Source organism: Poeciliopsis prolifica, unplaced genomic scaffold (genome assembly GCF_027474105.1).
Source record: "Poeciliopsis prolifica strain line A6 unplaced genomic scaffold, Auburn_PproV2 SCAFFOLD004, whole genome shotgun sequence".
Taxonomy (NCBI): Eukaryota; Metazoa; Chordata; class Actinopteri; order Cyprinodontiformes; family Poeciliidae; genus Poeciliopsis; species Poeciliopsis prolifica.
The window spans coordinates 11,287,600-11,314,337 of record NW_026562379.1 but is presented as its reverse complement, the minus strand read 5'-3'; the positions used below and the strand labels follow the sequence as shown (position 1 = coordinate 11,314,337).

The 26,738-nt window shown below is 37.8% G+C and overlaps 1 protein-coding gene across 1 annotated transcript in view; it reads right to left on the bottom strand.

Annotated features, from left to right (window-relative positions):
* The window catches only part of LOC129358757 (chloride channel protein 2-like), a 75,978-nt gene that overhangs the window by 34,225 nt on the left and 15,015 nt on the right, over nucleotides 1-26,738 (bottom strand). Inside the window, exons 3-12 of the mRNA XM_055027884.1 lie at nucleotides 20,346-20,477; nucleotides 19,374-19,502; nucleotides 17,958-18,091; nucleotides 17,075-17,152; nucleotides 13,337-13,415; nucleotides 12,734-12,859; nucleotides 11,433-11,517; nucleotides 8,585-8,686; nucleotides 7,682-7,766; nucleotides 5,429-5,584 (exon numbers count right to left, since the gene is read on the bottom strand). Coding sequence (XP_054883859.1) covers nucleotides 5,429-5,584; nucleotides 7,682-7,766; nucleotides 8,585-8,686; nucleotides 11,433-11,517; nucleotides 12,734-12,859; nucleotides 13,337-13,415; nucleotides 17,075-17,152; nucleotides 17,958-18,091; nucleotides 19,374-19,502; nucleotides 20,346-20,477 — 1,106 coding nt within the window. The remainder of the gene's footprint in view (nucleotides 1-5,428; nucleotides 5,585-7,681; nucleotides 7,767-8,584; nucleotides 8,687-11,432; nucleotides 11,518-12,733; nucleotides 12,860-13,336; nucleotides 13,416-17,074; nucleotides 17,153-17,957; nucleotides 18,092-19,373; nucleotides 19,503-20,345; nucleotides 20,478-26,738) is intronic.

Here is a 26,738-nt window from a genome sequence, read left to right as displayed (position 1 = left end):
AACAATGGATTATTTTTAAATATTACCATGTTTGTGAAAGTCTCATTGGTGCTAATGTTCCTATTATTGTTTCTCTCAGTCTCTCAATAAGTTGTTGTGTGCAAAACTTCATCTTAAGCAGATATTTCTATCTTAATCAAGGCAATCTGCACCTGAAGAAGTGTGACTAAAATTGAATCTGTACTTTAATCCCAAACATGACAAAAATATGCTAAGGTCATGTCAAGCAACAGAACAAGTAATGGCTACAAATGGGTGCTAATGAAAAACAAAACCCTTGTGGTTCCTTTTCAGCTACTTGGGTAACACATTCTCAAAATAACTCAGTGTTTGAACAAATGCAATGTGGGTGAAACACACTGATAAAACCAAAGCCCCTGCAATATATTAAAGGTCTCCCCAATTAGCCTCATGGCATGGTAAGACAAAATCCTCAATACCAGTTTTGTGTTCCCTTGAATACTTTAATATAACCCATTTCAAGCTGTTGGAAAAGAACAGCTATAAGTTACATAAATAATTATTTTAATATCAAAATGGTTATGAAACAGCTTAACTATTATGTATCATTAGTGGCAGGGCATGTTTGAAATGTGGTCTGTACTTTTTTCTCCTTCAAAAGACATTATGTTTTAAAAATGAGACCAACTACATTCTGTATTGAACTTCATAAGGCTGATTAAGCTAGGAAAATTGCCTATATTTGTTTTGACCTCAATGACAAGTGCAGTCATAAAACCCTCACTCTGGTTGTGTGTTTTTAGATGCCAGTCATTTGACTTTATATTTTTCACTATAATTTGATGAAACATTGAACTGACATCAAAGCTACATAATGTGTTGCAAATTTATTAAAATCTATTGAAGTAGGAACTTCTCCTATATGCACTGAAAATACATGAAGAAAGCATTATATCTATATACTAATTAGGAATGTGAAGGAGGGAAAACTTACATGTCTTCTCAGATTACAGAAAGAGCCATTGCTAAGTACTATAATTAACATTTACCAATACAAAAAAAGAGAATTTATATTGGTAGAATTGATACTTTATAGATGGAATAAATTATTACAGCTCTTCAACAAATATTGTTTCCAAAAAACTCATTTCGTAAAATCAACAAACTTTTAACTAAGAACATTGCACCATATGTAGCTCGAATTAACTGAATGTTTTTGAAGTAAATGAACAACACTAGAGATTGGAGAATGATCCAGGTTTTAATAAATGTGTTGTACAATCATGGCCACTGCTGTATTTTGGTTGGTACTACTTTGTCAAGCGTAAGGTTACACTGTGACTCTGTTATAAAGTAAAAACTTTCCTTGTGTTTGGGCCAGATTGGAGCAGTCTTGTATGTATCTGGTTGCTAATTTAGTACTCAAAGAAATAGTATTTTATTTGAATTGCTGTGTGTTATTTGACAGCAATTACATTGTTTAAGGGCAACTTAAAGCAATTTGAAAGTGAGACAGGAAAACACGTATCCTCTTTTATTTAATTAGGATGTGGATTTTCATTTTGTTATTCAGGTCAAAGAAAAATGACCACAAAAAGTGTAAGACTACATGAGTTGTCAAGAACTAAGGGGTACAAATGTCTTTGGTATCACTTATGATGGACCATGGAGGACATTTATACTCAATCAGCTGGAAGCGCTGTATGATCCTGTGTGTAAACCATTTTCAGAGGACAGAGCTTCTTCCCAGGAGCCCCTCCTCGATTCCCACTCCAATTACAGTCCAGTCAGCTCTGACACTATAAGGCACACACACTGCTGTTTTCAGACAGACAGCAGAGGACATACACCTGCATTAATATACCAGTTTCATAACAGCACAAGACTAAAAATAACAATGAATTATTAAGAATGGCAAAATGGTTAGCAGCTTTGCGTGCACAAAGCTGCTAACCAATGAGCTGTGCTGAAACTAGCATCTTCATAGAAAGTGCTAACATTTCACTGTCACTCCTTAATAAGGGTAAGTTGTAAGCAGAGCTGAAGCCGATGGAGAACTGTGCACATGCCTTTTCTATTTGGAAACAGAGTGTTTCATAAGTTTCAGGATGAAAAGGGAGCATCAAGACAAGATGGCTGCCAGGCTGAATAAAAGAACCAGTCATTATAGAGAAGAAGCGGGAGTGAGAGCAATCTCGCCTTTGAAAATCATCAGGCTGAACACAGCAAAACCCAAGGCTGTAATTAGACCGAGCCATTACAGCCTCGCTTTGCATGTCGAGTCAGGGTGAGGGAGATAGAGAGAGGACATTAGTCAGAGCATGGCAACAAATACATGCTCAACAAGGTTTGTTCAGGTGGTGTTTTATACATCATATCCTTTGCAGTGGTGCTTACAGAAATATTTCACAGGGGTCAACAAATTAGTAAATATTTTGGGATGACACAGCTAAAAAATAAATTGATAATTTTTTCCACAGTTGTACAATACATACTATTTCTATCCTATTTATTCTGTTTTCAATCAGCAGAAAAATGTGCCTGGAGATAAAGCACAGGGTAATCCTGTGAGAAAGTTTACAGACTTTAGTCAGGAGTGGAGGATCATCTTCCAGCCTGACAACAACTCTTAACAACTCTTCCAGCCTGACAACAACTCTTAACATACAGCCAGGGATAAAATGAAGTGGTATGATAGATGTGTCCATGCTTCAACATAGCATGGACATGAATTACAGGCTGAATTGCCTCTTTAATATGTCAGAAAGTTCTGCAATTACAATTACGAATGAGGAAAACATGTTTGTCCTCTTGTGGGAAACTTTGTAGAATCTGGACAGTTTATGATGAATGCAAAGAGAAAATTACTTGGGTGAGAACCATCAAATGCAGGAAGTGTGAAAGTGAATGGAAATGTTTTAAAATAGAAGAAACAAGAGGAACAACATTAGATGTGTAAACCAGAGGTGACAGGTAGTGTGTTGGATGCTCCAAACAGGGGCAATGAAGTATATGTGCCGAGCAGAGAAAGTGAGATTAAATGAGACTAAATGATTCTGCACAAGAATGCGTACAATATGAAAGTTCTGGAGGCATGAATGGAGGTGGGATGGGGGCTATAATAACATCTTAATACTACTGAATAGTAAATAAATCAGTTTTGCCTAAAAATATTTGTAATAACCTATTAATAAATCAAGGGAACACATAAAAGACAGAATACAAGGCCTTAAGCAGTGAATTTGGACACAAATTATTTGCTCAAATGCACTGAACAGTTGGACTGAGAACTGCAAAAGCTGAAAACTACAGCTCAGGTCTGAGCTTGAGAAAATGCTTGCAACTGTACTACAGCTTAAAGATTCACTTCACTGTGTTGTTTTATCCTCCTTTTCCTGGACATTGTGATCAACAGGAGCTACAAAGGGGATAATCTTTTATCTACTGTTAATCCTACAAAAACCTTTAAAATTGTGCCTTGAAAATTATTTGCCCTTTTACAGTTTTCTTCTGTTTTTATTTTGTACCATGCCTAAATGTTTTGGATCATATATGTCAATATTTTAATTGGTTTATAGTGTCACCAATCAATCAGGGTTGACAGTGCAAACATTTATGCAAACAGTTGCTGCTGCCACTGCGATAACACAGCGCCCTCCAGTTGGAGGTTGGACCCCAGAGAACAGAGGTTATTAGAGTGTATGCTAACTTTTTTTAAAAAATGTTACTTCTTCAAGAATGGTGACACACTCAGTTTTATGCACACACTGACACAAGTTGTTTGTGTTATGCATGTGTGCATCACTGGCAAAGCGACAGGAAAACTTGTTTGCAACCTCGCCACACACGTTGCCTTTGTGTACAGACTGTTTATAATATACAGTGGATGAAGCCTGCACAAGAGTGTGTACAAGCAGTATTACAGTTAAGGATTAAAGTGAAACTTAATGTTTAAAATGCTGATTGCACCAGAGTGAAACTCATAGTTATAAAAAGACTAAAATAATTCTAACAGGGAAATATCCAATTTACATTCAAATATACTTTAAAAACAAAGTAAACTTGTTCTTTGGTGCTCAACACTGACTGTGAAGTCTTTCAAGAACATAAGGTGCAAATATGCAAATTATTAAATGTCTGCACTACTGCATAATTGGAATTACAGAAGGAAAAATAAGCTACTGTTTGAATTAGCTCACTTCAGCCAGCTGGGTAAAGGAGAAGTAAGAAAGAGAAAATCATAAAAGTGAAATATAATCAACATTATTGGCCTAAAACATTGGTAGTTACCAGGATTTAAAAAAAACAAAAACTATCTCCCCTACTTTCTGTGAGTGCTTTGCTGGGTGAAATTCAGAACACCAACTCACACGTAGAGTTGTGTCCATGTGATGGATGACATTGTATCCATGTCATTTGTTGTTGATCATAGAAAGTGCATTTCTTCTTAACAGGAGCAAAAAAATCTAACTGGGAGACAAGCATAGGCATTTTCACAGATAAGGGAATGACCGCGAGACATGTGGCTTAAACGTACTTATTTAGTCTTTATAACAAAGCTTCTAACAGAGTATAATAGAAATAGGACAGTGGAAGGTAAGCAAAAGTACTATAAGTCATCCAATTTACTTTTTTTCTCACCAAGTACAATGGACTGTTTTGTTAATATTCTTAGTCTCTCCCTTTCCAACACACTACAATCTAAAGAAGTCAAAGGGTTAATCTTTTAACTCTCCTTACGTGAGCAAACTGCTTAGATCCAAAAATGGTCTTTCACATTCTGCACCTCAAGTATTCATACTTTCCAACTTTTCCAGAGTTGTGCAGCTGAGGTGATAACTGACAATTATAATCTACTGAAAGTTGCAGCTCCTTACATCTCTCCCATCTGTCTCATCATCTATCACCGGTGAGCTCTGTCATCAGCACTGTGGGATAATCGAAGGCTGTGATCATGTTACGACAACAGCAGAGAAGACTTGCTGCTATTCTGCTCCCCAGCTGAGCATAAGGCACAAATGAGTTCAATTCAAATTGAACAGAGACAGACAGTCCCTTCTTATTCTGCTGCTTTTCTACAAGCAGATTCGTTTTCAGCTCTTACAGTTGAGAGACAACATAAAGCATGACAGCTGCTTAGGAAATGTATGGCAAAAAATACTCTGAAAAATTATTGATTCAAAGAGGTTTCACAGCAAGGATGTCCCAATCCAATCCCAGGTATGGAATCAGGGTCCTACTTACAGAAGCTTTAAAAGACTCACACAATACTAATATGAATGTATGTTGATATTTTACAACAATATAAACTTTGTGAATTTTTAGAAAATATTTCCTCGGAAATTACAGCTTTCAAGCTTCAACATGAGCATTTTAGCCGCAAAAGAAGGCTTTAGGATTGTCACTTCCACCAGAGTCCTCTATAGAAGTGTGATACACTGTAAAGCTTCCTTAAATTTGTTACTACCTTCATGAAGACGAAGAGGCCCAGTGTGACGAAGACATTGACTTGTGGATGTATCCAGGCTTGGGAGTGTCCAATGTAATCAAATTCCTCAGCAATTCCATGTTTTGTCCATGTCCAGTTATCAAATAAAGTCTCCAGAGTTTCCGCCTGAGTCAACTAGAAGACACAGAAAATAATTACAAGTCAGAAGCAGGCAGCAGAACTTTTTGCATCAATCGTTTGTAATATAATTACAAATTATGCAGCTTTTTGGATTATTAAATAGTGTGAATTCTGTTTGTAAATTAAAAGCTGAAGTATTGATGAGTATATTATTAAATTGAAATTGTGACATGGCAAATTAAAAATGAAACCTGCCATTTATATATCAGGACAAAAAAAATACTGTTGGAATTATGTCTCTCTTAACATGGAGAAGGTAACCAAATCTAAACAAATAAACAGTTTATATATAAGATTGTGTTTTTCGAATATTTATCCAGACCTGAAATATTCCATATTTACCCAGACTTTTCAAGACTGTGTAAGAATCCTTTCCATTTCCTAACATTTAGACCCAGGCAGCTCATGTTACTAGCAAACATTCAGTCCCTGGAGGCATACAAGTTGTTGAGCTATGTCCACAGAAAAACAACCAGAAAAACTTGTTTGAACTCTTAACAGCTTTGTGATCTTGTGTTACTCTTGTGTCAAACTCCACAGAGATCTGTCTCTTGTGCAGAGATGGACTGACTTCAAGAGGAAGAATATCAGACAGTCCATCTGCCAGGTATCTGGAAAAGCCTGGTTACTGGGAAACATGGAGCTACAATGAATCAGTTTTACTTTCTCTGAACTAAACAACTGCGCTTACTGTAGACACATCTTTCTTTCAACTAAGAGAGATAGTTGTACCTGGAAAGAAGAAACCGCCCGTCACTGATTTCACATGATTTCTTAATAATTAACCCCTATAGATGTCAAATGTTTCTGGAAGAAACTTTCTAGGTGATCTACAAATAGACAAAAGAGAACTTTTGTGGAACCTTAAAATACCTTTTTTGCCTCCAATGTCTCCTCCAGGGCTCAGAACAAACACAATATACAAAGTGTAAGCAGGATCTTTCAAGTTGAATTCCAGATGATTTTCATCTTCTTGCTATTTACTCATGCTCACACCTGCTTGTTTACAGCTCTCCATGATAGTTAAAGTGACAATTGTGACTCAGAGCATATCTAAAACACATTTAGAATTTAGAAAATTTGACGTTTTGGGCCGAGATTCACAGCAGGTTTTAATGGAAAAGCCTCCTCTAAATGTGAGCAGAGGAAAGATGATGAGCTCAAGGTTTTACAAAATGTCACCGGAGATTTAAATTTTACAATATCCATCAAGGATTATACTGTGACAAAATCATCTGAAGCCGTACAAAAGTCACATCAGCTGCAGACAGCGTTGGAGATAAAGTTCCCACCGGCAGAGATGATGATGAAGAGTGTGCCGGGAAGACAAAGGGATCACAGATACAAATTTCTGAGTGGGTACTCCAAAGAGAAGAGCTTTAAGAGGAGTAAGCCAACATGGGCAGTGCTTCTGAAGTCTTCAACACGTTCTTATTTGGAGCCAAGGCAAAGTGCGTGTGCGCGTGTGTGTAGTTGGTTTGGGCGTGTGTGTATGTGTGTCTTGAGTGTACGAAGGATGGTGGGTCTATTCTTTTTCTAATTCCGATTATTAACCGGATGAAGGGGATAAAACCGGAGAAGGCACAACACATGCTCATGAGTCATCCCTGGAGCAAAACCACAATATGCTGGTCCATGTTTCCAGTGTACACTGATGTGTCACTAGCACTCACAGGTACATTTATACCCCTTTAAGCTATTATGACCAGAGGCTTAAAAAGAAAGAAAGTAAAAAGTTTTTGGTTATTGGACAATTTGAACCTGTCTGCTCCAATCATATCTATCAACCTCTCGCTGTAAACAGAGAATACTCTTACAGCCTTTAGCATATGGCTCCTTATCAGTACACACAAACCAAAGAACCACAAAACTCTAGTAGGAGTCTGAAAGATCTGTCGGGATGTCTCCATAAAATGCAGCTGTCTTTCAACTTTTTACAAATGTGATTCTTCAATTAGCTTAATGGACAAAATATCAGATGTTTCCAACCATTCAGTCATAGTGGATAAAGCGGAAAATGTACCTATTAAAGTCCTATTTGGCCTATTTTTCTTACATGATCTTAACTTTTGAAAGATGTCGGGACTATACCTTTCCAGCCATAAACTGCCCAAGTCCGGGTGGAAATGTCAGTGTTGAAATCAGTACAGTGACCAGCACTGGATAGAGCAGTCGCCTGAAAGAGTAAGAGGAGAAAAAAAGAAAAGAAATTAGAAAAATAAATTATTTTCATATTTGCACTTCACTTATTGAAGAGTAAACATGCTGTAAATTCAGTTAGAAGCCATGTTGAAAAAAAGCAACCCTTGAGGTCATCATTATCATAGTAGTGAATTATCACACAAATTTAAAATGTGCAATTATCATCAAGAGATGTATGTTTAGCTGTTACTGTTGGCTTTAAATAAATAGCCTAGAATGTGTTGAAGTGAATAAACATAAAATACAATTTGTTTCTTCATGTCTTCACAGTTTTCAGTGAAATACAAGTTTGAAAAAAGCTGTATGTAAAACCCTTTTATTATTGTAACATAATAAAGTACCACAATAGATTTTCAGGGATGTGATTTGAAATACCACTTTAAAACTGTTTTACAAACTGTTTTTCAGTTGCCTTTAGCCTGTGACTTCATGCAATGGTATTGTTACTGTATGAGTCCTGCATACTGTTTCTGTGATGTCATTTGCTTTTATTAATAGTACAAAAGCAAATGAGTTTTCTGATGGTTGAAGGAGTTGACTTCTAATCAGGCTTGGCTTAAAAGTTACTTTATCAAAGAAAATGTTTGGAACTCTTTGGGTTGATTTTACAATTTCTTCATTTTTGAATTTCTCAAAATACAAAAAAACTGCTTTATACATATGTTTGTGAGCACAGAGCCCACAAACACATCCTGGTGTGTGACGCATATGAAACAATGCAGAAAGATTGAAGCTGGGAGAAGGGTGCATGTTTCTCCTGAGACATCAATGACATATTTTACATGTACTCACTTCTTCATGAGGAATTTGTTGACTGTCTTTTGGTTCCTGATGAACTGGACAATCAGTCGGTTCAGGTAAACGAACAAAGCACCACCAAATCCACAGGCAATACTGCACACAGAGAAATAGGGCAGTTAGTCCTTTTTTCCCTATTCAGTGTGATGAAGCACTCTCCATGATCAAAGTGAAACTAAATGGAATAAATTAATTCAAGAGTAAACAAAGCAGCGCATCAAGTCTTCTGCACCACCTCCATACGTTGCTCTCAGTGCATTTGGCCACAATAAAAACAATAGGAATGTAATGAGGCTCTAATGCACTGGAGGCGGGTGTCAGGAGTAAGTGCAGCCATAAAACAAATACGGGTCAGGGAGGGAGATGATGTGGAGGAGCAGCATTAATGTAAATACAGAAAAGAAAGAAAGAAAAATAATAGAACAAAAACAAAATGGATGTAGAAAATTGCTGGCATTAAAAACAAGAGACTAAAGCTAAGAGTGAGACAGACGGAGCGCGCTGTCAGCTGAGGAAGTGTGGGAGCTGGAGAAAAGCCGAAGGAGATGTTTATATAAGTACACATTTAAAAGCACTGTGGGAGATATCTTTATAGCTGCCAGCAGAAAAGAAAGAAACAGGAAATAAGTGAGTGTGTGTGTGTGTGTGTGTGTGTGGGTGTGTGTGTGTGTGTGGGTGTGTACGTGTGTGTGTGCGTGTGTGGGGGTGTGTGCGCGTGTGTGTGTGTGTGTGTGTGTGGTGGTGGGGGTGGAGGGGGGGTATAGTGGTTGCTGCATTATTAATTCCATCAAATATGTTTTAATAAAAAATGACCAGGATGATAAGGTAGTCTTTAACCCCCTAATGACGCATAATGAAAACAGCAGGTATGCTTTTGGTCGCCTTTTTTTCTCAAAAATAATCAATTTTGTTGGTCTAATTCCAGTTTTGGGCAAAATTAGTGGTAGGCCTCATGAGGTGCTGATCATGAGGTGTTAGGTAATGGTGGAGTTGGTTTATTACTTATTTTTATTAAAACAAAATTCTACGGAGAAGGTCCAGAGGAGAATATGCAACAAATATCTTACTGAGGAAGAGCTCATAAGGTGCTTTGTTCATCTCAATCTTTAAAGAAGTTCTCAGATTTGCATTTTACTAAATAGTTGTCATTGTACACATAAACTACTCAGGACTACATTCAGTTCATTCTCTCTTGGAAACCTCAAAGCTTCTCAGAAAACAAACACAGCCTGTTGGTAAAATACTCTCCTCTATTAAGTTCAAATAAACGCTACATTAAAGCTCATCACTGGGTGCATTCATCTCCATATGTATGTTGTTCTGTGCAGTAATGAGGTCGAGTTTCACTAAGCCGACCTCCTACTTCTGACGCCTGAAGGTGTAACAAAAAGGAATAGAAAGCAGCTCTTCAAAGACGTGCCCTTGGTAGCATGCAGCGCTGCACAAACCGATCCTGACCTAGTTGACTGAAACAATGACCGACTTTTCTTGCTACATGGATCCGAATGAGGGGAGATGGATGGACAAGCACTCTGTTCCACACTCACGTTGGCACAGGGAGTAAGAAAGTGAGACTGAGACTACGGGGCCATGTTGATGTCCAGTCTGGAATTAATATTTAGAGCAAAAACCATCAGCGTGAGAGTAAAAACTGAACAATAAGTCATTTTCTTCAGCAGCACATTGACAGCTAATTAAAAAAACAGTGAGGGATATAAGGAAAAGGAAGAAATTAGAGCATCCCTCATGTCTCTGCACCAACTTTTCTTTTTTGTTAGGGCTTTCTATATCATTCACAGCTAGGAAAAGCCCTGAAGCTATGACAGAATAAAATAGGACATCCCTCAGAGAACAGGCAGCTGCTGAAAAGGGTTGAATTATCCATGTCAGGAGATTTATGCAGGCCACCCTGAGGAAACACCCTCCAAATGCAAGTCAATATTCTGCCATAATAAATGGGATCACATGTCACGACTTCAGGAAACCTGCATTTTGGTTGTTTATCTGACTTTTGCACCTTTATGGTTTAAAAATGGATCTTTTGCTGGAAATGACTAGGTACAATTTGTGTTGAGCAACATTTTTCAGTTCTTCAAGGGATGGTATTCTGCAACTTTTGCACACTTCTGCGTCATCACACGTCAATCAAACAATGATACGGTTCACATTAAGCAACTCTTGTTGAGTGGTAACTCCACCATTTTCCTAATGTCTGCTTAGCAATTATGAGCAACCAAAAAATATTTTGGTTATTTTTAACTACTATTCAAGTGCATAAAAAGAGCAGCTACAGGCATTTGTGTTTTTTGTTCTTCCAGAATGTGTGATGCTGTCGGTCTGCTTTGTCCTCAATTCTATCAGTAATCACTGATTGCAAGTTGTAGACAACGTAGAGCAGGAGACTACAACCTTTACAATCAAAGGAGCCATTTTGCCCACAGACCAGCTTTGCAACACATTTAGAGTTGCAAAGGTTATCTATTTTTGATAAATATCTAGTAGATATTTTTGATTTCGATTTCCAAGTTTTAACAAAGAAAAACCTCAAATCTTTGCAGAAAGAGAACAGATACAGTTTCTTCTATGGGTTGTTGATATTAGTGGAACATTATGTGAAAAATATTTTTTAAAAATATATATTTTATTGAACAAATGTTTCAATAAAATATTGAGTAAGTTTTGGGTAAGTTTTATATAATTATTTTTAAAAATTGTAGTTATTAAAAAAAAATTAAACTCCTAAAACCTACACTTGTTCTGTATTTTTAAATGTTATTAACAATAATTGTGGAAGGTCCAAAAACCCACAGATCGATGACCTCTGACCTCGGGAAAAACTCACCCAACAACAGCGAAGGCAGGAAGCTCCTGAAGGTTAAAGGGAAATTCAAAACGGAAACGGGTTTTGAAAAGTGCCGTAATGGTCTCTGAATAAGCAGAAACATATACATAGAAAGTTAGAATATAGAACAAGCCACAACAAAACACACAAAACTGGTAATGTGAGGTCCAAATTGAAGATTTTAATTGGAGGTGTTTCAGTTTTCTGTGGAGGTACAACTACAGTTCATACTTTGTTTCTAATTACAAAAAGCAAGCTTGCCCTGCAGACCAGAACTCCTGCCATCACAGTAGACAGATGGCTAGAGAAAATTAGGTGTGGGAAATAAATGTTAGAAGCTAACAGATCACTGGGGATCAGCAGCTTGGTGAGTTGGCAGTGCAGCTCTAAAACCTAATTCTTTTTCCTGGACAGTGGTAATATATTTAAATCTGCCACCAGAGTTTCTCATATTCTGCTGAATTCAGATGTTATTCCCACCAACAGGAAATGTTAACCTCTCAGAAAGCTAATGACATTTCCCATAATACAAAGAGAGGATTCAGACGTAAATATTGAGTCAAACAGTTCAGGCTCTTTCTGCTGTTTGATAAGTTACTTATTAGTCATTGCAGTATAATTAAACAAGCTGCGAATACTATTCCAAACGGTTTTCAACAGCTTACGATTGAGGCTGCCAGTATTTATGATGCTGGAGTGAAACTCCCATAGTTATTGATTTAAAACTGGAGCAATGTGAAAAAAAAAGTTCTTTTAAAAGTCTGTTAAAAAGTTACTAACCAGAGGTGCAAAAAAAGAAAATTAAATTCAAATGCAGTGTCATGTAAGACTGCATATATCCCGTTTAAATGTAGTCAGATGTATTTATATACAATAAAAGAATAAAATATAGCAGCTTAAAATATTTTCGTGCTCTTGAAAATGTTTCATCATATTTCATGTTGCTGAACAATGATATGTTGTTATTTATTGTAGCTGGACCTCAAAGGAGCTGAAAATGTCTTTCCAAACTAATAAATAATAGATACAATATACTTAACAGAAAAATTTTAAAATTGCGATACAGTAAACTTCAGTAACATCATATTTAGGTTAAACCTCTTCCAATCTTTTACATGCACACACATTTTTAATAGTTGGACAAACATTATTTTAACATTTTTAAATTTTTTTAAGTTTTAGTAAATGGTGTTTTGCTCTGATTAGTGAAGATGTGTGGCACAATAAGTACAGTATTAAATTCCTGAGCTGTTTAGGTGGTTGGTTAACAGCCTGAAATTATCTGAGCACAATGATGTTACCTTCGTCTCCGGTCCAGACAGGCAGCAATCTGAAGAAAAAGGCACTGACTGTAGCTGCTAAGAACCCTCTCCAGTAGTTCCTCACAGCAAAGAATGTGGATGTTGCTTCAATACTGAACAACACACCTGCAACACAAGGCAGAACAGTAAATTGTGACATATTTTTCCTACAGACATATCTTAGAACATGATGGGAACAAAGGAGAGTTGTTTCAATGTGTGATGGTTAAACATCGCAGTATGGTGTGTGATGTGAAAACTGCGTTTTTGAGAAAGTAAGAACAAACAAAGTAAAACTGTGAAATTAAGTATTTATTGTAACAGCTTTGAAAAACTGATCTGCTATTGAAAGACATTTCATTAAGGCTATTTTAATTTCTTCATAATTCTTCATAATTGGAGTGATGGCCAATACTTCTAGTCATCTTCTTCCCCTTTTCTTATTAGTTGTGCTTTGAACTTTTCAGGTTATGGTAACATACTTAACCTTTATTTTTATGAACTATGGCCAACAGTTGTTTTTAAAATGACTTTAGAATTAATTTGACTAATTCAATCAAACTTAACAGTAATCAAAACAATTAATTTGTCCTGCAAACTCACCTCCTACGGGAGAAGCAAAGCAGCAAGCCAGACCCACCGCACAAGCTGCCACCAGCATCTCAGTGTTCCTTGACTCATTCTGAAACAGGTACAGAATGATAAATTTATTTAAAAAAAAAACAAAAAACTTAATAATGATATGGGAGATGAGGTGTAAATCTAGACAATCGACTTCAAGCAAAGTTAGAATTTCCAAGCATTTAAGGATTATTTGTCTTTCATTTTACCAAGTCACTGAATTTGTTGACAGGTTACCATTACAGTCAACTACAAACCAATTACATATCGACAGAAAGTACCAGAAAAAGGGAGCATTAAATTGCATCAATTAAAAAAAGAAATCTTGAAAAGACTGGCAAAATCCGAACAGTACCGACAAGACAAAACAGTTCATAGAATATCAGGCACATACAGTTCAGTACTTTTCTTACTAAGAATGACTCGACTTCTTACTTTGGGTACAGCAGATCAGTGTAAAACATAATAAACCAGACTTTTGAAGAACAAAGGACAAAAAAATTGTTCTGTCTTTTTGCAGGAGAAGGTGGATCAAGGTGCATTCTGAGAAACTGAGTTTTTTTTTTCTTTGACCTTTTATATTTACCTACCTTGTTTCCCAGGAGACTGAAGTCCCTCACGCAGCATTGTAATGTGAAAGACAGGTTAGAGGTACTTGTATTTCTCTCATTGTTCTTAGGTTTAGCCTGCTTTTGCATGTCATGCTACTTCTGACATACACGCACTCGCACACACATCTCACATCAGAAAGCAACTAAAGCTTACTCTGACCCAAATATTGATGGATTCAAATATTTTATCTGAGGGAGAAACTCAACTAACGTGGATTCTGATAAAATAACATTTTCTTCTTTTTATTTCACTGAATATTAGACAAGTGTATGGTCTGTTCTGTACCAAAAAATACACAATTTTCTTATAGTGTCCAACAAGTGACTTTTGGTCCCAGCGATATTGGATAAATCTTGTAAAACTATTTACCGTTGGATACTGTTTTTAAGACTGTCCAACTTTCTCACAGTGGTAGTCATTTTGATAGGACAAAGGAAGGGAAGCATGCTGGGAAATGTGTAGCTGATATGGAGCTAAGGCGTAAATTCAAGCTGGGAGACAGAACACAGCTGATCTACAAACACAGCTGATCCACTTCAATCACGTCACACCCCGCTGCGGCCAATCAGGATCGGCGCCCTTGCGCGTCCCAGCCAATCAACGTCAAGCCGGTCCATTCAAGAAGTCGAGCCTCCAGGGATCTGCCTGCTCGTCAGCTGTGCTTCGCCCACCTCCTCCCCATCTCCACCTTCAGCCCGATGACCATTCTCCAGGCGCCTTACGCGCTCCTCCATCCAAGGCTCCGCTCCATCACCAGTATTCAGACTGGGGGGTAAGACTAGTGAGCTTCGCCGGACTCAGCATCTTCCCCCAGCGATCTACGCTCACTAGTCTTCCGCCGGTTCGAGCGCCAAAGATTTGTTCATTAAAATCTCCTAACTGCTTGTTTTTCTCTGTGTGAGTTGATCCAGATTGAATTACCTTAATCCCTATTAGAACCGGCTCCTTCGTGTAGCAGGAGACCAAGAGACAGCGTTAAACAGGCAGAGAAGAAACGATTAAACTGTGTGAATCAGCACAGCCATTTGAATGTTTTAGCATTTACACTCCATCACCTCGCATTCACAGACCTGAATAAAAACATGTTATGCAATTAGGTCCAACTAGCCCTCTACAAATGATGACATTCTCCACATGCATATAAGCCTTTCATCCCCTTTTTTTGCAGTGAAGTACAGCACTCTGGAAAGAAAAGCTGCTTTTTCACAGCCCACAAGTTACATTAGCAAACTGTACTTAAAACTGTGGAGAGGACCGAATATAGCTGCAGTGGCACTTCACTCATGCATCACTCTATCTATTAAAGTGCTATAAAGTGCAACACATGGCTCTCCGGGGATAAGGAGCCACTAAGAACATAAGATGGAAACAATGTAATGGTAATAAAAAATAATGCATGTGAAGATGGACAAATAAAAAGAGAAAAAATGGTTGAATGAAAGATTTTAAATGAAGGCAGAAATGTGACAAGTGGTGTAAGATGCATGTCAAATAAGAGATGCTCAATTTATTAATTCTTTCATTTATTTAGATGAAATAAACGCACCCATTGTATGTGGTGTGAAGCTTCTTGGGATCTTTTTATTCCAGATCTCTTGATTCCACAGGTCTGGCAAAATTCAAGCCTGGGTGTGAAATTCAACTCCACTTTCTAAAATGCATTTTTTCATAGTTCATTTATGATTTATCATAGGAAGGCAGTTACTTCTCCACATAGGTTAGGTGTTGATAACATTTTCCTTGTTAGGAAATAAAGTCATTATTTAAAAGCTATATTTTGTATTGATTCTGCGTAAATGTCTCTATTTTTTATCTTAACATTTGAGTGTGACAAAAAGCAAAAACAAAACTCATCTGTCAGAAAGCAGATAGTTATGTAACACAACATCAAGGCAAGATTTAAAAAACAAAAAAAAATTGGAAAGATAAAATTGCTGTTTTGGTTTCCGTGCTTAGAAATTACAGTATTTTTACAACTGTAGTGGAGCCATGTCTGTCAACCAGGAGAGCAGATAGAGTTGGAAAAACATTCCAGCTCTGTCTGTGCCAACTATTTAGATTTACGCAGCAATAAATCTTTCCAGAACTGTTGTGATTTTTGTGACTATAGATGCATTGGGGAGGAAGTATTCAACTGAAATGCCCTGAGTGCTGTTTTCCAGTTTCGCTCACAGTTCATTCTCCAGAGAGCGCTGCTCACATCTCATTACAAGGAAAGATAAGAGTCAGAGAGAAACTCTGCTTCCTGCAAGATCCCACACTGCTCTCCCAATGGATACAACTCCAACCCCAATGAAACACAAAGTTGTTGGAAACTGTGCAGCTTGTTGACAAATAAAAGGCAATTAAACATTGATAAAATAAGTTATTGATGGATGTTAACTTTGTGTAAAAGTTATTGGAGAATGAATGAGAAGAGAAGAAAATTAGCATTTTGAGTCTCAGTAAATAACCTTTATAATTTTGTGTATTATGTAACCACATGAAACCACAGTGTCTTGTAGAGCTTGTCACTCCCCTTGAACTTCTTCCTATTTTACATAATAATCATCAATGTCAATGTATTTTACTGACATATTATGTGATCAAGACCAAAATTTTGCATGAAAACTAAAGCATTTAATTTGGTCCCACCTGAACAGAAAATCTTTTTCCATAGTTTTTTTTTCCTTGAAACTATAGTCCGAATGTGGTGCCTAATTTTTGGGGAGTGTTTAACTTTATGGATGACATCTACATGGTAATGATCTTCTCAGAATTTGTCAAACCTCTGGGTTGTTGGATTTCAAACTAAGGAGGGCTGAAAATTAATCCACTCTGAATATCTAAGCATTTCATTTATAAATACTTTTAAAAACCTGTGAATATTTTATCATTCTATTTTACAAATATGCACTAATTAGTGGTTTTTATTTGTAAACCTTAACAAAATACAAAGAAATGAAATGTGAAACAGGTTTGAGTGGCATGGATAACATTGCAAGGAGCTAACAGCAAAGTAAACATCCTAATATTGCTAGAGCCACCTGTGAAACAGACTGAAATTAACTCAGCATAAATGAGGAACAATGAATCCTTATGACTCATACCAAAATCTGTGAAACTCACCTCATAGATTCCTCCAAAGAGAGACGTAAACTTGCTGAGCTGAACAGCACACAAACTGGCAATGTGCACAAAGGGACTCTGACAGGAGGAAACATTGAAGTGATGAGACAGTTGCAATCACTTCAGGTTAAGCACCACTTTACTCCCCCTCCACATTTACTCTAAGTCACATGTGACAACATGCAGAGGCTATATGAAAAAAAATGTCAAAGCATAAATGATGGGATTAAATGTGAGAGAATTAGAAGGGGTGCACAGATAAAGATGAGGAAGAGGTCCATGCTGAATCAAAAACTACAGATGCTGCTGCAGAGCTGTGTAAGCAAAAGACCCTCAGGTGTTTCTGTGTACATGTCTGTTTTAGCATTTCTCACATTGCAAAGCCCATTTTTCCAACATATACTACATTGTGAGGACCCATTAATTATTATGGGGCCTCATAAGAAGAAGTGCTGTTGCTGGGTTACAGACTAGGTTTAGGACTAAGGTGTAAACTGATTCATAGAAATGAATGGAAGTCAATGCACAGTCCTGATGAAGATAGAAAGATTGAATATTTGTCTTTATATGTGGGAATAAAGATTTCCGATGAGGCAATTAAATGCAAATGCAAATTCATAACTGCACATGTGAATACTTCTGAGTAACTATGCAGCTGCACATTCCTCAATATGAGTAAGAGTGGCATTTAAACCTACAAGTCGTGCACTGCAACGAGTGAGTCAGTGATTCACAAAGTTGCCAGCTTGTGGAGTGTGGGTCACTGTGTGCTGCCCCTACATTGCTCACTGGCCTGGTTGTCTTCAGATCACAAACTGATGCAGGCATGATGGCAGGGTGGGGGATGAATATTGGTGCTGCTGCGTTTGCGTGTGTGTGTTACCTCCTTGCCCAGAGGCATGCCACTGCCCAGGGCGCAGATGAGCCCGATGACTTTGGCCACAAAAGTTTTGAAAGTGAGGAACTCCTTCAGCACCACTCCTCGCAGGGTTGTCTTCATCTCGGGAATGCCTGAACCTGCAGGACAGAAGGCGAGTGATAAGCAGCTGACATTTCAGTCAGAGCCGATTCATGACTTTACATATTTATGACAGAATTGTAGAATATTAACACATATCTAACAAGTTGTCTTTATTTATCCAACCAACCTGCCCAGTCCACTGGGAGTGGGTTGTTGGGGTGACTGGGACCCATCATTAGTTTGTAGTTGTCACACTACAAACACAAACCTGACCCATACAAATGAATGCATAACTTGGGAGTAAAAGTCCAGACTGAAGTCTGAGAGGAGACCTGAAACCGTTCAGACACGCTTTATTCAATGCGACTGAGCTTGAGAAAAGAAGGGGTCTCTCTAGTTCACCAGCTTTGATTAAGGAATCTTTAGACAACATATTTATGAGCCCATCCCTGTATTCCTCTACAGAGGAATGGAGGGAAAAAAAACTTACCAAATTTCTGCTGGATAAGCTTTCAAATTTGTAGGAGTGCACCCATCCTTAGCTTCTGTTAGTGACAGTCAAGTCTTCTCCTGACCTGCCAGAGTGTACTTACATACTGTGCTTTGCTGCATTCAAATAAACCAAACCTGAATGGAAGGAAGTACTGATGTATTCAAGACACTAGTGTGGAATTTTGTCTACAAACTTGTAGACAAACAGAGAGGGCAAGCTAGGGAACAAATGAGAGGTCTTCTGATAAAAAGTTTTTACTTTCTGGGCAGAAACCTCTGCCCAGAAATATTAATGTTAACAATATTTAATGTTAAAACATGTAAATATTAATGTTAAAGAAAACCTTAATAATGCATTTTAACAAGCTTTATACAGGGTACTAATATACAACAAAAAAATTATCTATTTTAAAAAGACTTGCTTTATTAATTTAAAAAAAACTGTCTTTAGGCAGCAGCTAACAATCATTTTGGTAATTGATTATTTCAATAATTATTAATTTAAAAATAACTGGCACATTCTGCAATGTTTTCATGTAACCACTGAAGCCCTTTCATTCAATATCAGAAAAACATTAAAATATGCTAATAAATAAATTCTGTTTTAATTAAACATAGCATTTCTTTAGTGCAAATGCAAATCCATTTGTAGTTTGCAGCTTGATCATTTGATGCAAACTACAAAAAATACTTCTAACAACAAGGAGGGGTCAGCATTATGCTGAGGGAAAGCATCATTGCCAGTGTCACTGCTGTATTGTTCAGAGCTGAGGGAACAATGACCGAGGGCTACTTCCAAAATCATGGAAGTATTCATTTGTGTGTCGGTCTGTGTGTGTGTCATACCAACAGCCTGGGGAGCGAGGATCTGAGTGAAGCCAGCAGAGAAGGTGATAAGAACCACAGGGCAGGTGACCCAGGCCAGGTACTGCAGGAACACGTTACTGTCCAGACCATCATATATCCACTTCTGTGCTGTGGAAACACACATGGGTAGAGCCAAGGGGTGTTTAAGAAACAACAAAATTAGAGCAGCAGCACAGACACGGGGGGAGGTTGTGTATCTATACAAGGTTTGACTGTGTTGGAGAAACAGGCCTCATGGGTGATTTAAAAACAAGCAGGTTGAATCCAGTTCAGCACCAACTGGAGCAAACAGCTCTCTGTTAGTTCATTTTACCTTTATTTCATTTAGAAGTTTGTTTTAATTAGATAATATCCTGATAAATTTCAAATCAGGTCTACAATCTTACCTCCATTTTCTAGTGTTTATCTCCCAGTATCCATCCTGATGTTTATGACTAATCGAATATTTCTGCTCACTCACCTTTGACTTCTCCTAATTTATGCTGATTTATCTTTTTTTAACTTATCCAATGGTGCAGTATTCCAACAAGATATGTGCAATAACATTTATCAGCACATTTTTATCCTAGGCATCTACTTCCATTGGGTTTTGAAAAGGCTCCAAGGTGAATACAATATTCTACGAACTCATCTTTTTATTTCACATCACATAACCATGATGGATATGAGTTTTGATCCAGGTGTGATCCAGACACTGATTTCCATCAACCTTAAGCCTATTCCTGTTACATACTCAGCAATAAAGTCAGAGGCTTGCAACATATTCCAAAGTGAAGATGACTTGTGTTGGAAGGCCTGAAATTGCTCTCTGTTAGGCAAAAAGTAAAATCTAAGTCTTTCAAATTGGTTGTCAAGCCTTAATATATTGATCAGAGACATCAGATTTGAACAAGAACTTTAAAAACGGCAAGTAGGGCATTTTGCTGATGAAAGCCTCCTCTGCTCCCTCACCTTGTAGGAAGATACCAATGCAGATGTCTACCACCCAGCTCAGCAGGCCCGTGACCAGTCCAAGCAGGATCAGGAAGATCCAGTCCTCTCTCACTAGTGAGATCAGGAATTTTTGGCAGCAAACGGTGCAAACTGCAAGAAGACAATAGAACATGTTAGCTAAGGGGCATTACCTAGATTAGAGCCAGGTTTCAGTGGCCTGACAAAATGTAAAAAGTTCAAGGAGTGTGAAGATTTTTGCCAGGCTTGATAGTTTAAGACAAAGTTAAATATGCTGCACCCAACTAATTCAGCTCAGGTACACTGTTTAACAGATATACTAATCATGACTAATTGTGGTTGCTGAACATTACCTTGGTTGTGAAATAGAGCAGTCTCATTAGCATGTATATATATATCCACGACAAAAAGACACCCCCCAAAAAAATGACATTTAGAAAAATGTTGCAGCATCTTTAGCAGGTTTTCACTTATCTAAAAAAAAAAAAACCTTCATACTCCCCTCAGTAGAAGAAGATGGCAAAATCAATAGTCTGAGTGCAGCAGTATTTATAATTTATTAGAGCTATTGCTCCTTCTTTTCCTCTCTAAGCCATGCCACTGCTCTGCAACCATTTGCTCTGTGATCATGACTGGATAATTTAAATGCTTTTGTGTCAATGCTTTTCAATCAGATAAGATAAAAAGTCCATTTGAATCAAACAAACTGGACTTTTACAGTTTTGTTACTTTCCTATAATAATATTCATGATGCATTCATTCAGTCAAATACAAAGGATGCAGCAGAACTGCACATCATGAGAAAAAAAAAAAACATTGAATGATAATGTTCTAGGAGAATATTGAATCTCCTCCTAGACCTCCTCTCTCAGGGGTTAGAACCTCAGCCAATATCATCAACATCAGTTTTTTGCATTAAATTTGTTAACGTTTGTGAGATACTGCTTGCATGGAAATTATGATGCCAATCAATTAATTATAGTGATGCAAAATAACAAAATAAACCTTGCTGTTAATTTCTTTCACTTAACCAAGAGAAGACCTTTCATTAATGAATGGTGGTTATTTACTTGTCCAAGCTGGGGAACTTTAAACTGAGATTTTATTTTCACGGAACTGCTGCGGTTTGAGAAGGCCTGTTAGGACCATTTTGATCTTGCATAACCAAACTATGAATCGTGACCATATTCTGTCAGAGAGTTGGACGTGGTTCCAGTGCAGATTGGACTCCACCAGAGGTCTTCTTCGTCGCGAGTCCTGTTTCTGGCGGTCCAAACTCGCTGAAGGAAATGGGACTGAAGCACCTTAGGATGCCCCTTTGTGAAATGTATAAATGATTTTAAAGAAATGTTTTCTTTTTTTCTGAATGCAAATCAGAAGTTAATAAAATAAATTTAAAAAAACAACATAAAAAACATGTGAAGGTCCTGTGCATGCAGTCATTTTGATTGTAGAGAAGGGAAAATATAGCCGTTGAAGCAATGCATGAGATGAGGAGAAAATACTGCAGGGATTGGAAAGAAAACCACATGCACACATTCTCCAATTAACACCTTGAGCTGTGAACTGAGGCAAAAGCTGTGAGAAACGCTTCCCCCATCGCACAGATTTGCCTGTGCTTTCCATCACTCCATCTCCAATTTTGTGACAGATCAGAGGAACAGGACTTGTACATGTGTATATTTAGCTTTATGCGTTATGTGAGTGCATGTGTGCATGCTTGTGCGTCATCTCACCCACGGGCCGTCTGTGTTCCTACACCCCTTCTGTCATCCAGTCAATGTAAGAAAAGTGTGTGTGCGTGTGTGTGTGTCAGCATGCACACATGCAGGCATGACTTCCTTGTGCTTCTGCGCAGAGTGTCTATGTGCCTTTACAACATCAAGTGGAATTTGGGCTCTTTGGATGTATAAATTTGTTAGCTTACAGTGCTTGATGGCTTTTCAGCAAATATTTCAGATTTATTTGTATCCCAAATTGGGCAATTGATCTTAGAGGCACAGAAACACAGCGGTTCAACAGACTAGTTGCTGCCTTTATTCTTCATGGAATGCAATAAGCAGCATGTTCCTTCACAGTGACTCTGATCACCAGAGTCACCCCATGCATCCTCCCTCTTTACCTTCATCCATCTTGTAATCACATTCAACCTCTGACTTGGCTTCTAAGCTCCACATCTCCCTCTCTTTCTCTCTCTTGCAGGTCTTATTTGAAACTCTTCACTCCTCTTTTATGCTGTCTTTCCTTTCTCTGCACTGCTTCCTTCTATTCCTTTTTTAGTCTTACATGCGCACGGCTCAATCTCTCCTCACCAAGAGACATAGTGCCCACAAACCTGCTGAGACTAATTTAGGTTGTCTTGGATACACAGTGCATCAAGCTCCTCGGTCTGACATTAGGGAACTGCATTAGAGAATGGTCTGCGTCACTCCCGTCTATATATTTTTTTGTCAAATTAAAAAACTATGGCTGGACTGAAACATCTTCAATAAAACAATTGCTGACAATTTATCTGGGCATTTCAGATAAAGTTGTGAGGCACAGGTTCAATGCGGCATGTAAACATCTGCACACCTGAAATGGGTCTTTGCAACAACAGCAGACTGCGTTTGCATGACCTTTAGGCAGAACAAAACCATTTTGGAAACCAACACTGCTTCCATTCTGCAGTGATTTTACTGTGAAAATGAGGAGAATAGAAAAGCAGAGTGAACACACGCCTTTGAAGACCAACACTACCGGTACAGATTCCTCATTACTGCTTCCACTGAAAACCCAATTATTCAAATCACCCCTTTATGTATTATGCAAGGTGACAGCTTTCTAAGGGTGTAAAAGGCCTAAAAGGCTGACCATTAATACACCAATTTTGTTCGGTCATGGCAATGAGGCATGCCCCCTTTTCGTGTCTATGTGGCTCCACATTCATTATGGAGCTTCATGCATGAGGCAGAGATTCAATTAGAAACGGCTCGCTGCGCTTAAAACCACCTGCTTAATTAGATCAGGAGGAGCACAGATAGACAAACGCCACCGTTCACATCATTTGAGTTTTAAATGCCAATGCTGACTGATACTGGATGGATTCAACTGAAACTGATGCTTGCCGCCAATCGGTGTACACACACACATGCATACATAAGTTAAAGATTTTACATAAATTGTCAAATTATTTTCAGAATTTTTACAAACAGTGTCCTATCTGAGTTGGATCAGATTTTAAATTAACCAAGTGCAAGTAAAAGAAATAAGCAGTTCAAAATAAAAGACCTGCAAAACTAGCAAGAAATGCATTATTCTTCTGGTCTTGACTTAGACAGTGGTCTAATTAGCTCATCAGCGGGCGTGCTGTGGTGGTGTAGGGGATAGCGCGACCCACAGTTGGAGGCCTTGAGTCCTCACCTCGACTCCCAGACCCAACGATATTTTCTGCATGTCTTCCCCCCCTCTTTACCTTTACCCCTTTCCTGTCAGCCTACTGTCATATAAGGTAAGGGGAAAAAATTATGATTAGCTCATCAGCATGCTATCAAGTTCTCTGGCAACATGCCAACTATCAGTTGAGCAAAGTGTGCTCAAACAGGAAAACACTAAAACTTGCAGGACAGAACTTGAAATCGGACTTTGGACTCCACTGTTTAAGGGCTGGATATACCTCCAAGGTTACATCAGCTGCTTAGTGCTCATGGATAAACATGCACTTCTATTCAGACCATTTTTGAGCATGTCCAGGTTTCACTCAAAAATAAATAGCTTTTTACGGCAGCCTTATCAGGGAACATAATGTGATGTTTATAAAATGTCCACAAACAAAAGAAGAAAGAAGATTTCATCAGAATGTTCAGAATGTATCACTTTTGTACACTTGCATAACATTTTAAAAAGTAGATCTCTTCTGCATGTATTTTTTTCTTATTCTGCTCATAATCTGACCAGTCATTTCTGTCGTCTGCACAACCTGCATGCTCACAAGCATCTAAGCTGCACATGACTCTAGATGTGCTCAGTGGGTCACTATCACTGTCTCTATACAGATGACAAAATTTACATCATAAAGTCTTCATGTTGCAGTAACCAGTAGCAGCTCAACATAAGGATTTGAAGAAGATTTTAAAAACTACAAGCATGGACTGGTTTGAAAATATTCTTTGAAAGATCTTGCAACAAGAACCCAGATTGGTTCAGAGTGTTTGCCTCTTTAAAGATTCCTCAAAACCTAGCTCATCCTAAATAAATCAAAGAATCAATGTAATTTCAGTGAAAAATAAACTAATTCTGTAAATGAGTCAATGCAGAAGAATGGAGATTATTAAATAAAGAAAAGAGCTTACAAAACAAATTGATCCCTAAGGACAACAAAAAAAAGTCGTCAAAGAAATAAAGATAAAAAATAAACAAATATGAATCTGTAAATGTTTGTTCTGCTACTTAATGAGACCATCGTCATTCCTGTGAACCCTGCAACTGTAACATCTCGTTCTCCTGACTCGTCTTTCCATTAATCCCTCTATCCATTCCTCCTCCGCTCCCTATTTCGTGTTGATGTGTTCTCTATGCTAATAAGATGAAAAGGGAAGGGCTGCTTATGTAAATGTTCTGTAGCAGCCACTGTGTCGGTCCCCAGCGAGCAGCAAAGCGTCTCGTCTCGCGCTCAATCACTCGGCGAGTAACGACTGTTGTGGCACCAGTCTTATGGCTGCAGAACAATGTCTGCTTAATGAGGTGGAATGGTGTGTCTGTATGGACACACATGCACCACCAGATCGGAGGCTGGGAGAAATCCGCCACCTTATTATGATACATAAACTGCTTGGGTATCCTTTCCTGATTGCAGGCTTTAGGGTGTGTGTTTAAGTCGTCTATAGGAGGGTAACATTAAACCAAATCAGGTCGTTTTTCCTCAATTTAAAGCTTAAGCAGAGCAAGGATGACAAATGCCTTGCAAAACATATTAGAGATGCTTTCAAGAAATAAACAGTTTCTGCTCTGGATCCAAATTCTCATTAAAGGAGGATTATAACATGCTAAATACCAAATGCTATAATCTAAGTTTTGGTCCTCATTTTGCTTGTTGAGGAGCGCCTTACCACTTCTGCATAACTTTAAACTGAAATGTTAAGACTTCAATGATTAATATGTACTTTTGTGGCTTATCTGCCTCCAAAAATACAAGTTTGTTTAAAAGGAGAAAATGTGGCTGTGAGACAATTTTCTATTCCATCACTTCTGAGGCAACAGCAGAGCCGACACAGTCAGCATGAAAAGCTACAGGTCCAACCGCTAATGTTACAGCCCTTATAGTCTAAAACTGTACCATAATGTCTTCAAATCAGATAAAGTTTGCTATGTTCACAGATATTCAATAAATAATGCCTAAGAAGCATAACTCAATAAAGGATTAATCACACAGAGTAACAACAGCTGAGAGGCCTCGTCTCCTAAAAATCGATTAATGATTTAATAGGGATTGTACTGCAGAACATAAATATTTTAAAACCTTCAAATATTGCTTTGAATAAAGAATTTTCTTCCTATTTTGCCAGAGGCGACTGCTAAAATGAGACGTACATTTTGGAAAGGTTTTCTTGCCTGTGTTCCCTCAAAGTTTCCTTTACATCCTTTAACATCTCAGGGTCGACCACATTGACATTTCATGTCTGTCAAGTAGGACAAAATTAATGCTTAGGAATGGAGTTTGATTACAAATCGACTCAACTATTGATGAGAACAATTATTCCAGCAATAAGCACAGAACTACTGCACAGTGCTACTCTGCTATCTCACATTAAATTGTTGCCCACATTCAGCTGCAGTGTTATTGATCTTTTGTGTGGAGTTTGCGAATGCTTATAAAACATGACAAATAAAGCTTAATTTAAATGACCTTCACTCCTGAGCAATACAACTGACTTAAAGATTACATTTACAGCAGATAACAGGAACTGATCAATAAATTTCTTGTCAAGGTTGTAGATGCCATTGTCAGTTAAACAATTGCACACTGTACTTTGGGAGTTAGCTAAACTATGGAAATATTATTTTAGTTGACCAAACCTTGATTTTTAGGCCTTGAGCATTGTTGCAGTTACTTGTAACACCCCATTAATCCTACATAGCTCATAACCAATGCTCTTCAATAACAAAGAAATGGAGGTCTATCGGTTTAGGTCAGCGGTCAAGTCTTTGTGTGTCTGCAGTTACGTCATAATCTGTTTTCAGATATCTGCTTGAAATTTTCAAACTCTTGGAATACAACTATTTAACTGCAAACAGAAGGTCTCTATTAACTAATTGGGTTACTTCTGAAGGCATTTTGTTACACTTGGTTTGATGAAGGGATATATGAATAAAAGGGCTTAGTCCAACTCATTACTGCATCTCAGTTTCTTTTTA